General features: G+C 33.8%; 2 protein-coding genes across 3 annotated transcripts; both read right to left on the bottom strand.

The window, feature by feature from the left end:
* Positions 1–1,239: 1,239 nt before the first annotated feature.
* Positions 1,240–6,507, bottom strand: LOC117113870 (crk-like protein). Of its 2 annotated transcripts, none has more exons than XM_033257334.1 (5): positions 6,074–6,507; positions 4,149–4,268; positions 3,175–3,316; positions 2,854–2,967; positions 1,240–1,395 (listed from the first exon to the last, which is right to left on the bottom strand). In XM_033257334.1, the coding sequence occupies exons 1-5, from the start codon at positions 6,106–6,108 to the stop codon at positions 1,255–1,257; spliced, it is 552 nt and encodes a 183-aa protein (XP_033113225.1). In that variant the 5' UTR covers positions 6,109–6,507; the 3' UTR covers positions 1,240–1,254. The 2 variants fall into 2 exon arrangements, with proteins under 2 accessions (XP_033113225.1, XP_033113226.1); XM_033257335.1 differs by lacking the exon at positions 6,074–6,507 and adding an exon at positions 5,848–5,868.
* A 2,486-nt stretch (positions 6,508–8,993) lies between these two features.
* On the bottom strand, positions 8,994–13,763 carry LOC117113906 (beta-microseminoprotein E1-like). Its single transcript, XM_033257410.1, has 4 exons — positions 13,606–13,763; positions 12,012–12,134; positions 10,837–10,945; positions 8,994–9,963 (listed from the first exon to the last, which is right to left on the bottom strand). Exons 2-4 carry the CDS (start codon positions 12,115–12,117, stop codon positions 9,828–9,830), a joined length of 351 nt encoding a protein of 116 aa, XP_033113301.1. The 5' UTR covers positions 12,118–12,134; positions 13,606–13,763; the 3' UTR covers positions 8,994–9,827.
* Between the last annotated feature and the right edge of the window lie 421 nt (positions 13,764–14,184).

Below are 14,184 nucleotides of genomic sequence, written 5' to 3'. Positions count from 1 at the left end.
ACTAAGACATACGTCAGGAGCCGACAACTCGATGGAGTTTAATGTCATACCCAGGGAAGGGCACAGATCTGTTTTGAAAGGTGGAGGGGGAGGGTATTTTGTGAGTCTACACCCACTCTCAGCCCCACAATGGTTGCAGCTGAGGTGAGAAAATTTGAGGAAATAGTACCTCTAGATGGCCAGAAATGACACTTTTAGTAAAATTCATCATCATCACATCACCATTAGTCAAAATGAAGCGCCAAAAAAAATTCTCATGATCNNTCGTGGATTTTTGACAACCATAGAGATCTTATTAATGTGTGTATTCCATAGAAAACAAAGCTTAAAAACATTGTCTTTGAGTATGTACTTTACATAGGCCTACTTCAAAAACGTGATTTCACGACCACCATGGCTGGGGCTGAGGTGAGGAAATATTACCAACTTAGGCCGAACTATAGCTTACTAAGCTTTAACTATATATACTATAGTATGATCAACAAATCACAACTTTTTTTTCGCATTTAGCACAATTTTCTTCACTTTTTATTGCTATTAATATTAATATCAATTATTACTATCGTCCTCATCATCATTATTATTATTATTATTATTACTATTATTAGTAGTATTATTAAACAAACATTTAAAGAAACTTGCAAAAGGATAAAAACGAAATTGAACCACAGTATTGCATTTCTATCTTAAAAGACCTGGCCTGAGATTTATGAATTTAAGATTTTTTAAAATCACGCTTAGGCCTATGTGTTCTATTAGGCCTATGTATAACGTGTACTGATGCTTATTTACATGTTTAGAAGTATTCATTTTGAGTGATCCCAGGAAAGAATTTGTATTGGCTCAAGAATAAGCTTTAAAATTTTAACACTGGGGGGGGGGGGGGAGCTGCGGCTCCCACGGCTCCCCCCCTGGATACGTCCCTGATTTTAATGATTTTTTTTTATCTACCTAATTGTTAAATATTTCTTTTCGTGTCCTTATTACCTCTACCTTTCTTTTCCTTGTTTTTCATGTCTTTTCTTCCCTTATCCTTTCTTTTCCTTGTTTTTCATGTCTTTTCTTCCCTTTATCCTTTCTTTTCTTTTAATCTTATTACTTTTTTCCTTTACTTCCCTGTAATTTATTTCTTTACCTTTTCTTTTTCCCCCATTTCTTTCATTTATTTTTCTATTTCTTTTCATTTTTCCTTTCCTTTTTTCCATTTCCAATAGATATTCTTTTTTTGCCTTTTAATTGTTTTAAAGTTTTTGATCAACTCACCTTTTCGACATATGGTTTAGGTATAGCACCCTTTGCTCCTGTTGCTGGATGAACTGCAGTCCACCACTGTTCTTCATCTTTCCTAATAACAGTTAAAATATCTCCTTTGTTAAATGGTAAGTCTTCCTCATCCTAGTTAAACAAAAAGAAGAATACATTTATTTCATCAACTGTACAGTCTGTTAAAAATAATGTGCCTGGAAATAACAAACAAGGTGATTTACACCTATTCATCATCCTTCAAGTAGGAGACTTCAGTCAGTGCATTCTAGAATTGGTTTATATAAATTCATTTCTGCCTCTTTCAATAAGATTCTATAATGTTCACATCAATGGCAGTATTCAACAGGTTTGTTTCGTTGAATATTATTTTCATTCGGTTGGTTCGTAAAATAGACTTCGTTGACAACAGAAGTTAACGTAAACCAGAGTGTGTCAACCAGCGTTAATTTGCAAAAAGGTATCAACATGACCAAAACAAACATGGCCGATTGGTCAGTTTAGCAACAACATTTGTGTTAATATAATTTAGATTTAATTTCAGAAAATAATAATTATAATATTTACCCACATGAAGTAAAAAAATAATTGTAGGCTAACAGATATCAAAAACTGCATGGAAAACATTTTTTTTATGAAAAACCCTTACTGCCACAAGACAAAGCAACCTTGATTACGCAGCCATTTTGTTTTGTCGAGTATTTACCAGTTTTCTATTCGTCTGGTCGTCTTCGTCAAGTAGGATTTTACCACTGCGTAGGTGGGCGTGGTTCAACAAAGAACGACAAGTTGAATACAGCCAATGTTTTTAAGTAACATTTGAACAATTTAAGATTTAAAAAAATATTACATTGAGAACCATTTTTACTCATAGCACTTTAACTATATGATATTAAACCTGCATTTCAAACTAGTTTTACTTCAGGTTTCATCTCTGTGCAAAATATTTTTTCTGTTGGGTTTCATTTCCATTATTGTTCTGCATGGTTCCTCTCCCTATTCTCACAAGTTTAATGTGCAATTCAATTTATACAAACTATTTCTTTTTTTGCCTACAAATAATTCATGTATTCACTCCATTCTCTGTAAAACACAATTAGGTCAGATTCTTTTTTACTGTTGTAACAAGAGTACTGTACTATCATTTATGTTTTTATTATATTTTCAATTATAAATTAAAAAGATTTATGCATTATTCTGTTCAGTATTTCCTACATACATACAATAGAATTTGATTTCAAGTTTATTGGAAGAATTGCTTTTTGGTTAAAAAATTTACACACAAATAAAATAGATGAGCAGTACACTGGGTAAAGACAACTTGATTTCTTGCTTTAAACAAGGCATTCATTCGTAGTCCTATGAAGACTTAAAGCCAATCCAAGTGAACATAAATGAGTCAAGGACCAAGACATATCTTCGAATTTAAATCGACAAAGATCGAAAAATGTTAAATACAGACACAATGTATACTTAGGCCTAGGCTACAGTAGAATAAAACTTTTTGTTTCATGTTTTTAATGCAGGGGGGAAAAACACTTAATAAAGTCAACACCATCAACTGTCACCAATGAAACTTAATTAACTCACCTTTCCCTTAAAATCATATAAAGCAATAACAAGTTCTCCGCCTGCAGTTGGGACACCCGCAGGAGCAAAGGTAGTTGATGGAGATTCTGGTGGAACAATTGGACCTTTCGGACTCTATGAATAAAAAGTAACAGTAGTTAAAATCATTCTACTGATCACTTAATTTATGCTAATAATATGCAATGCACTAATACCACACATTTCATCAACATGGATATTGAAATATTTACATATTTTAAAATTGACACTGCTAAATATTTTAAAATATAGTTTTTTAAAAGAAAAAAAAATACTACTTGCAATAGGTACTGTTCAACTTACCGGTTCTACAAGTGTTGTTGTGTCTAAAAAATGAAGTTTGTAGAACTGTATAATATCTGGTAAGCTTTTAAATTCTTGATCTCCAATCTGGTACTTCTCGCCACGTTTATTGATAATGTAATGAGATACTTTGCAGTTTTCACTGAAATTATAGACAATCAAATCATTAATTTTAAACTTAGACAGCAATTTATTTTTTAGAGGTTGGTATTTTCTGTGGGTTTCCCCCAATACAGCATTGCTTGTGCCACTGATACTGAAACCAATGCTTAACGTTTGATTGATGCCATTTTTTCACTCTGTGGGCTTTTTTTTAAGAGTGAAGCTACATTTACACTAGACATCATGAAGACATATCATCATGCCGTTTATATATTCAACACTGAGCACGTTTTTATTGTGTTGTCTATCATCTTTATTGTAAATTTGAACTAACAAAACCCAAACTATTTAATAATTGTTTACCGAAATGCTCAAATAAGCACTGCTCTCGAATAAGCGCTGCACCAAACCTGATTTTTTTAGCTAAGCGCCGCTTAATCAATAGTATATAATTACCCTGTGTGTAATGAAACACTTTGAGAAATAGGGTTTTAAATACAATGTATAGTGTTAAAATAAATAAGTAACACAATGAAGACACAAGTATTTCTTTATAAACGTTTATATACAATGACGTAGGAGCTATGATAGGCCTATTGGAATATGTGAGATAGGCAACATGAGTACGGGGATGGAAAGCGCTGCTCTTGAATAAGCGCCGCAATGAAGCCTCAACAAATTTTATTAGCGTTGCAGCGCTTACTCGAGCATTTATGGTAGGCACAAATAGTTAAATGTTTGTTAGTTGAAAAGGATTGAGTATTTCATCTTTATTGCTGTACCTTATTTAAACTATTTCATCATGATTGTTGTTAAGTCAGTATATCGGAAAAAGTCAACTGTGAAATAAAATGTATTATGGGTCAGCATACCTTACACAAAGAACAAATGAACCAGGACTTGTGTTACTTTCACGAATTAAGAATATTCCCGGACGCTTATCCTTCAACCGCATCTCTGCTTCATTTCGAGAAATTCCACCAAAGAACCATCTAATGAACAAAACAATCAAAATAAATTATTTTAAGGTTTGTGTACAAGTACACTCCTTAATAACCATAAAAATATTCTGTAAAGTTAATTACCATGGTCTCAACAGCTACTTATCCAAATGTTATTGCTATTCTTTATTTATGTGTGTATTTACTTGTAAGTCAAAAGCACATTTATTATTTTTAATTTTAAAATGATTCTGCAAGTCTATGTATAGGACTAGGTTGGGACCTACAGTAAGCATGCTAGGCCGCAGACTTAGGTCTACCTCATCTTGATCTACCATTCGTAACTGTCCCATTGGTGACCTTAAAACTTGTGCAATCATATTTTTATAGTTGCTGCTCCGAAGCTTTGGAACCAACTACCTGAGACTGTGCATGACCCTCCATCTTTATATTTTAATTCTGAACTTGATTCCTTTTCTTTTGGTTTTTGTTTTTATTTCTTCCCTTTTTTGTGCATTTGGGCTGTGGTTTCTTAGCGCATAGAGGCGATTTTGTAATGCACATTTTAAGTATATCACCATTACAATGATTAATTAAGTCATTCCAATGAAATGTTAACTTTGTTAATCTATACATTGAATACCCATGGTACATATTTTACAGTTAAGTCTAACCTATAACTACTACTAGCCCTGCAGTCTAAATTGGATCAACTCTAGTCCGTAGGCTGAAATATTAAATATTATTATCTTCATGATGCTCATTCATAATCATGAATGAAAGAAGCTTGTGTGTTTCTAAAATAAAAATTGTTAGTTAAAACAAGGTAACTATCCTTTTAATCTGTTTTTCTTCATTTATTATTCACAATATGGCTCATTGTTTTGTTCTTATAATCATATTGGAAGTATGTAAATCAACGACGAGAACAGAATATACTAATATGTCCTTTAAATGTTTAACAGGCACAGTTCCTGAGTACTTAAATAAATTCTATGAACTAATGGATAATTATCATGATCTGAGAACAAAAAGAAAATCAAAAAAATACTTCAGTTGTTTTACCAAAATGGAACAATAAATTTAGGCAACAAACATTCAAATACCGCTCAGTTAAACTGCGGGATAATGTTCCCCCAGCAGCACTTGCAGTTCAATTGAAATTCTTCAACTTTGAATTCCTTCAAAAATATATATACTGTATATATAAATAAATATATATATGATATAAAACTTTTTCTTCTTGCTTGTGTTTGCCAATTTCATTGGTTTTTGTATCATTTCTTAATATTATTTTATATTTTGCATTAAGAAAACAGTAGTGAGACCGAATTTTAAGGTTAAGGACATACCCACGGAGAATTAATAATCATCTAATGATTGTATAATAAAATGGTACGAATCGTCTATGTAATGGCTGTAACTTGCACCATCGGTTTCGTTCAACGTCGCGTGCATTATTATTAGGAAGGCCTAGGTGCTCCCTCTAGCCTAGCCATCATTGCTGCCTAGGCTTTTCTTTTTATCCCATCACAATCAACTACTTATAATGTTATTTAAAAAAATGGTCATTTTGCAGATTAAGAGTAATTCAATCCTAATAGCAAATGGTTTATGAAAACTTATATACTTCAATTTTGTTAATTTTCATCAAAGAAGGACATCCATCCATTCATCGACATCACTCTCTAGCCTAGCTAGGCACTAGAATTAAGCTAGGCCTACTGTAGATGTGACCGAGCTAGGCTAGGCCCTTGCATTTATAAAAAATAACTACCACCCTGGCCTAGTTTGACGTTTTAGGCCTCATCAACAATTCAATTTCAACACAAAATATAACTGACAAACCTACTTACATAGGAGTATCGTTTGCATCGAAGGGTGATACCATGATTGTCGGTTCCAAAGAATATACCTGTCACACTCAACATCAGACCGAAGGACTCAACCCCCTCGATCAACAATACTCTCTCCTTGTTGATCCGCGTATAATCTGCCCCTCCTGCCGTGTGAATTTCTGTGTAGGCCTAAAAATGTTCAGCATAACCACATAACATGGACACTGGAAGAGTGACAACATATATTTATTTCCGTCGAAACAAAAAGGTCATAGAAGAATGTCTTGCAGCTATTTTATCAATTAATATTGGATTGCGGTGAGGTGATAATGAATTTAGCTTTTGCGCCTAGTATACCGAAGTATTAATACACTTTTTTGAGCTTCCCCGGAACAGGAAGTTTTCAGATCGTATCCAGCATAGTAACTTACTGTAGCTCGGACAATAACGGGTTGGTTTGTAACGGGTTTCTGAGGTCATGAGAAGGGCTTTACATTACTGGTACTGGGCTTAGCTCTGATGTAGACTCAGTCGTTGTATCGTTTTATAGTTGGGGGTCTATGGTTTAAATTTTGGAGGTGCTAAAATTATTGTTTGTTTAATATATTTTTCACACAGTAGTTTACCTCATGAAGGTATAAAAATAAGCGTTTAATTTTTAAAATGTTTAGTGGTGTTTTCTTTTTTTTCTATCTTGATCCTGTATGATGCATGTCTACGTATGTAATGCATTCATTGATAAAGCGGCATTTAACATTTGGGAATGGGTGCCGCGGTCAACCGGGACGGTCCCGCAGTTCAAAGTGATTTTGGATGAAACACGCATTTTGCAGAAACACATTCGTGATCAAAGATTTGTCACGCATTTAGCACAAGTTAAGTCTATGCGTGATAAAGAATTCAGGGGAAAATGTAGGCCTATTTAAAATTAATAGAAGAAATTGATTTTATTAAATAGGCCTTAAAGAAGGTCATGCAGTAGCTTGATCGAGTCAATAAACTTTTTTTATATAAGAACACATCTATAAGAACACGAGGCTGAAATTGCTTAAAACTTAAGAACAAAATAAGAACAAATTGAGGCTTACCTGTAGGTAGGCCTACAATGTCAAATGACAAAAAAAAAAAAGAACGCTGAGCCTGGGCAAAATTTTACTGGTTTATAAAAAAAGAAGTGTAGGCCTAGAGAGCTTTCGATCGTTATCTCGTTCGAGAATCAATTCAGCAAGGTAAGTTTCTCTTTTCCCAACAAAACAAACCCAGCCGGCCAACCACGAAAGATATTGCGCGTTTTGTCACTGATGTGACTGGAACCGGCCCACACCGCCCCCCCCCCCTAAAAAACCCGGGGCCCTGGCACCCCTCCCCTGCCTCCCCCACTTAACTGGATAGTCACGCATTTCAAATCTCTCAGGTTGGTAACTATGCGCGGTGAGTACGTATTTAGGAGATGGGCGGGGAGCACACACCTCCGTCCACAAAGAAAAAAAATTGCGTTCTATGACGTACGGTACTGTATTTTAATACTTTTTTAGACATTCGAATTCTAAGTTTATGTATCGTGATTTGACCCCAAAAAGAGCGTGTGGCCACTTAATTTTAGATATTTTAGAATTTTAGTGATAAAAGATATCACTAATAGGCCTACACAATAGTCCTAGGCCTACCAAACAAAACGAGTCAATTAAAATCAATAAATATTTATGGACAGAAACGTAGGCCTATGTATCATACTCATGTGTGTCAACGTTTTTGCTCATGGTTATTATTATTATTATTCTTTCTTTTTTCACACAACACATGTGCCAAGGATTGCCAATAGCGAATATATATATCACTGTCCTACTTGTAGGTGACAATCCCTTACATATATATAAATTAAGAGGGTGGAGTTGTTTATGTCGTGAGAAAAAATCCTGCAACTGGCAGGAATTGAACCCAGGACCCTGGGATTGGAAGGCAAGCATCTTAACCACCAAGCTATTCAACTCCACTCCAGTTAGCGTACGGTACTTTGGCAAATTTTTCAAGTTTCAACAAAATGTAGGCTAGACTGGCCCGGGCCCTAATTTCTTGGCAAACTTTGGCTTGGCAAGGGGGCTTGGTTATTTGTTTGTAAAAAATAAATATTTGAATTTGCTGGGGGCCCCTTGAGGTTCCGGAGCCCCAGGCTTTAGCCAGTGAGAGCTCATAGGTATTGCGCCACTGGCGCCTAGGTCGGGAGACCCGTACCAGCCCCGTCTGAAAGAAAAACCACATTTCGTCGGGGAAAAATTATATGTAGACCTATTTTCTACATATCAGTAGGCTATCATCGATTATAAGCATTTGAATTGTCAACATTTTCTGGTGGTTCTCCAACCCTAGATCTTCAAAATACCTTCCAATCCCAGGGTTATGTGTTCAATTCCTGTCAGTGTTGCAGGATTTTTTCTCACGACCAAACAACTCCACTCCCTAAACCTCATATTGAGATTTAGTTTGTGTACAGCATCATGTGTGTATGTTTGTCTTGTTAAAGGGATTGTCACCTACAAAGTAGGACATGAAGTGATAGGCCTTGGCAATCCTTTGTGCATGTGTTGTGTGCCTAAATAAAATAATTAAAACAAAGTAAGCCTATAATATGCATAAGGGCCTAGGCCTAATTATCATTATAAATTTCCTCATCATCATTATTATCATCACCATTATCAGTACTTATCCTACAATGTCATCATATATTATCATCATCAATTGTCATAATCATCATCATCGATCATCAACGTAGGCCTATATACATAATTATAATTATGATCTTCCTCATTATCGTTATCATTATCATTTACCATTCTTCAATGTCATCATTTATTACCACCATCGATTATCTCAATCACAACATCATCATAATCATCATCAAGTTATCTTTATTATACAAAGAAATACAGACAGCACGGTCTATCATTAAGTTGTTTTGCTTTATTTTTCTCAGAGAGCCATCGTCTTTTAAACAGCTTGATATCGTAAAAAACACAGCTATGTTCTGATATTTTTCTTTGGGTGGGGCATTGTGTATTTCAATAAATTAGGGAAACACAGTAGATCTAAGTTATCATCAATAAAATGGCAGTTTCAACTGATTGCAATATAAATACTTTAAAATAAATCATAAACCAAACAGGACCTAAATCATCGAGACCTGACAGTATTCACCCTGGGTACTGAAGGGAGGTGAGTCAATGCATTATACAGTTCCTTTGACTATATTTACAACAATCACTCTGAAGGACAGTTGCATTGTTGGAAATGTGCCCATGGTACCTATTTCCAAAAAAAGGCAACAAAACCTCAGTAATTCTACAGACCAACATACATCGTGGGAAAAATTCTGTAATTTATTGTGAGGGATAGAATTATGCCGTTTTTAAATGACTGAAGTCTTATCCACAAACTCACAACACAGCTTTAGAAAAAGAGAGATTCGTTCAACCAATTCATATTGATTTATCAATATACTCTTATAAGTACGAACATTATGAATACAGTGATATTGCGCAATTGAAAATATTCACGTTCCATCCCGTATAATACTTTTGCCTAAATTTTCGTTTCACTTGGTTTCACGAATGTAATCAATCAAACCATGGAGGAAAGGATTGATCAAACTTAGTGGCACTGGATCAGTGGTTGCTGGTCTCTGTGTTCCTTGCTCATCACATTGGCCACAACATCCAGTAATCATTACTGTCACATGTGCATGGTTACGTGGTGCGATGCGTGATATAATAGGGGATTACCATTCTTCTTCAGCGTATGGACAAGGTAATGTGGGGTTCGATTCCAAAACGAACTCTTCCTTACACGTCTTTGGGTTCCATTCTGCTATACATCCCTTCGGAGCAGATTTCCAATCATAGTATACAGGTTTCCTGCGTGATTAAAACAACATCAGGATTCAAGAAAATATACAGTATAGGCCAACAAAATACATATTTCTTCAAGCCTTAAAACCTTGAATAGAAGCCTCTCTTTTTTAGGATTCTTTGATGGGCTTCGAGATGGGCTGCTTTTCGAGATTACTTTTGTAAACCAAAAATATTGTAAATTTGGGAATCGCTACTATACGACATTATTCAACTGTGGAATTTATTTTTTTAACCATGCTATTACAATACAATAATAATTATACCGACGTACACGCTATCATTATTGATCAGAGATAACGTCAGTCTGAATGTCTCGAGAGAAGCCCACAGTTATTTTGATTAGAAGCCCATGGGCTTCTTTTCCAAATGGGCTGCGCTTCTTTCATTTCTTTCGCAAACTAAAGAAGGGTGCATCTTTTTGAGATGGGCTTCTTCTCGAGATTAGGCCCATGAAGGCTTCTATTTAAGGTTTTACGGTATATAAGCGGTAGACCATTTATACTAAACAATAACAAGTTCATTTAAATTAAATATCGTATACAATATCGTCAATTTATGTTTTATTTAAAAATTATTAAGTCTACAATGAATAAATCATAATCAAATTAAAGCTCATCATCTTACGAAAAAATAGGATATGAAGCTCTTTTTGTGTTCTACTAAAGTAAAAATTCTTAATGGCCAACAAGCCCAGCGGCAGACTTTTCATATTTTCAGGGTGTTTTATTCTATGAAGTATGTTTTGATTCTGTTATATTTTAGTATAGTATTTTTCTTTATTCATTGTACCGGGAAAGCTAATTTCATGTATTGTATAAATTATTGTATAGGCCTATGACCAATAAAACAAACTTGAACTTGAGTGTTTATACTTACAGATCACAGCACAAGTGATAGAAATTGTAGCATTCACAGTTCTTGCAATCCTTAGTACGCCAGGTGTCACCTTCATTGTATTCATTTCCATCACTGTCCTTACATTTTTCTAAGAAAGTAAATATATTAAAATTATCAATAAATCAATTAATATAATAAATAAATGATAAATTTATAAATCAATCAATACATTACCAGTATTGAAGAAATTAAACGACAAATCGATAATCAACAAATCGATCAATCAGTCATTCAATCATTCAATAAGTCAATCATTCATTTAATCAATCAGCGGAAAAATCAAACAAATCAAACGATCAATTATTCACACAACCAACCTACCAATTCATTGTCAATCTATAAATAACAAATAAATGGTAATCGATAAATTTATAAATTGATCAACAATCATTTAATCAAATAAATCAATCAAACAAGCAATCAATCGATGGACCAATCAACTAATCAAGTAAAACGATCAATTATTTACACAACCAACCAATTAATTCGATGATACAATCAATCAATAAAACCAAATAAATACATTAAATATATTTATTCCTGTTTAGGCCAATTCACAATTATGAGTAATTTGCGCCCCTGTGTCATCGCATTCGCTACATTCAAAAAATTTAGAGCCTGAAATAATATCATAAACGGCGTTATGATTTGTTTTTTAACATTTGTAAATTAATAACCTGTCATGTATAAAAATGGAAGGATTGGTAAAGAACGTATGAAATTTTACAAAACGAATGATAACCACGATATGTTTGAAATTAAGGAATTCGTTAATTTTGTTATTTTGAGTCATCACACATGCCATCAACTACAATTCCCAGGGTGGAATACAATTAAATGGTTTTAATTTAAAGCGGCAGGCACGTGCATATACGTCATTCTTTATTAAATTAATCATCCTATTTCTGTTGAATATGAAGAAATCCTGAACTCTCCACCATTGGTTGGCTGGGAAGAAGCGCGCAGTATCAAGTTAGAATGCGCCGCTTGCTCGATAGGGTGCGTGACTCTCTCTGTTCGATTATGATGTGGATGTGTGCCCACAGACTACCACTTTAATATGGCAGCTAATTAGCTTTCTAACCGTAGCATATTAAATCAGGCACATGCAAAATAAAAAATGTATGATGTTGACGGTATTTGATAGAACTTACGCGGTCCAAAATACGATTCAGTTGCATAGGTACAACCATACTTTGCATAGGAAACGTCTACCACCACTACTAACAATAACAAACTTGCACGGAATACCATCTGCATTGTCGCAAATACAGGTTCTTCAAAAGATAATACCATTGTATAGATAAGATAATTTTTATTGGTCCGAAAATGTATTTGGAAATGTCTTTCCATTGGCACAAGACAATCGATAAATTTACAACAAACGTAAAATACCGTAACTCTAGTTAAAATCTGGTTTAAATATTGACAGATGCACTTGAATGACCTAAAAACATGCACGATATAGATACAAGGTAAAAATTTTAATTTGTTTGTTTATTCAGTTTAAAATTTCATTATAAATTTGCTGTTAAGGATCGAAATAATTATTACACATCGACGACGTATTGCACGTTTATAAAACCGGTTGATCAACTTCTAATAGGAATAATAAAAATGAACACAGTATATCACTCAAACTTGTACCAATCACATCGGTATGGAAAAACCTTGGCATTTTAATATTAGACGATATATTTAATATTTTATGTAAATTCAATTCAATTCAATTTTAATTCAACTCATGTTTTAAAACCGTGAGTGGTTGTACAAATGGATAGTTTATTCTACGAACCACATTGATGGTAAAATGTCTAGTGGATGAAGGCCTACGGGTCTTAGCTATTTTTGTTCTCTCTTTAGGCACATGGCCAAAAATAGTCAATATTTATATTAATCACTGTCTTATCCAAGTGGCAATGCAATTCATCAGCATTTTTCCCCAATCGGCCGAGCAAGACCTACCAAAATACGCCCTTAAAACGTCAAAAATTTCCGTCCCCCAGGAGTAGTAGAAGCCAAGAAGCCTTAGCCAGCGGCGCAAACATCCTCGTTACGCCAATGATCCCTCTGGGATCTAACCATCTACCACCGGTAACATTATTGTTAAAGATATACGGTCTGTATTAGTAGTAGTAGTAGTAGTAGTAGTAATAATAATAATAATAATAATAATAATAATAATAATAACAATAATAATAATAATAATAATAATAATAATAATATTAATAATAATAATACTAATACTACTACTACTACTACTACTACTAATAATAATAATAATGATAATAATAATAATAATAATAATAATAATAATAATAATAATAATAATAATAATAATAATAATAATAATAACAGTTTATTTATTTATATTGCGCAACTTCCATAATAATACTACAATGAAATACATAAGAATACAATTTTACAATATAGAAGAGAAAGTTAAAATTATGGGAAGCTAAAATTCTAGGAAGCAAGATTCAACATTAAAAGTCAATAATATTGCATCACAATAAAAGTTAAACAGTCATAAGCAAGTTAAAATTCATATTAATAAGATCGGCGATTCCAACAAGACAGGAAAATTATAAATTAAAAGCAATAATAAAAAAGTTTTCATATTTTTAACAACATCAACATTACTTGCTTTCCTGATTTCAATCGGTAGAACATTCCATAGTTTAGGGGCAGCATAAAAAATTAAAAAGATTAAAAAAATAATTACAATATAAATAATGGACTACATACCAACAAAAGTGATAGGCCTATAACAATTGCTCGGCAAACGTGTGTTAGACTGGTAACGTAAGGCTTAAGAGTTTACCAATCGCTCCTGAGTCCAAAATGATGGTGGCGCTTGATGTACGCTATATTTATACAAGGTCCAATATCCTGTGCGACGGGAACGATAAATCGCTTGGCAACGATGAATCGCCCATTCATAATAATAGCAGTAACGCAATACGTATTGTGTCCCCGGGGAACAGCGCTAATGGGGCATAAGCAATCAAGCAAGTCATAGACCCACTTGGCAATCCGTTAAGCAGCAGTTTTTTTTTTTATTTTTGGTGTAACAGAATGAGAATAACACGACAATCTGTACGCTTAGATTAATTTGTCTTTGTTCTAACGATATATAATAGTAGCATTGTCTTACGATCATCGACTTCCGATCATCTAATTCCATTTAGCTTCTCACTTGGGTAAAATCATATCAAAAAATGCGGCTACTGCAAGACTTTATAACAATATTTAGAGTGAAATTAAGTTTTCAAACTATCACTGGCTTACTTGTGATTGGTTTAGCATTCATGTTTTCATTTTCCA

This window comes from Anneissia japonica, unplaced genomic scaffold (assembly GCF_011630105.1).
Source record: "Anneissia japonica isolate Jap-2015-1 unplaced genomic scaffold, ASM1163010v1 scaffold1417_len1240632_cov203, whole genome shotgun sequence".
Lineage (NCBI taxonomy): Eukaryota > Metazoa > Echinodermata > Crinoidea > Comatulida > Comatulidae > Anneissia > Anneissia japonica.
Note: the sequence above shows the minus strand (reverse complement) of the source record. Positions and strands in the feature narration are given on the sequence as shown.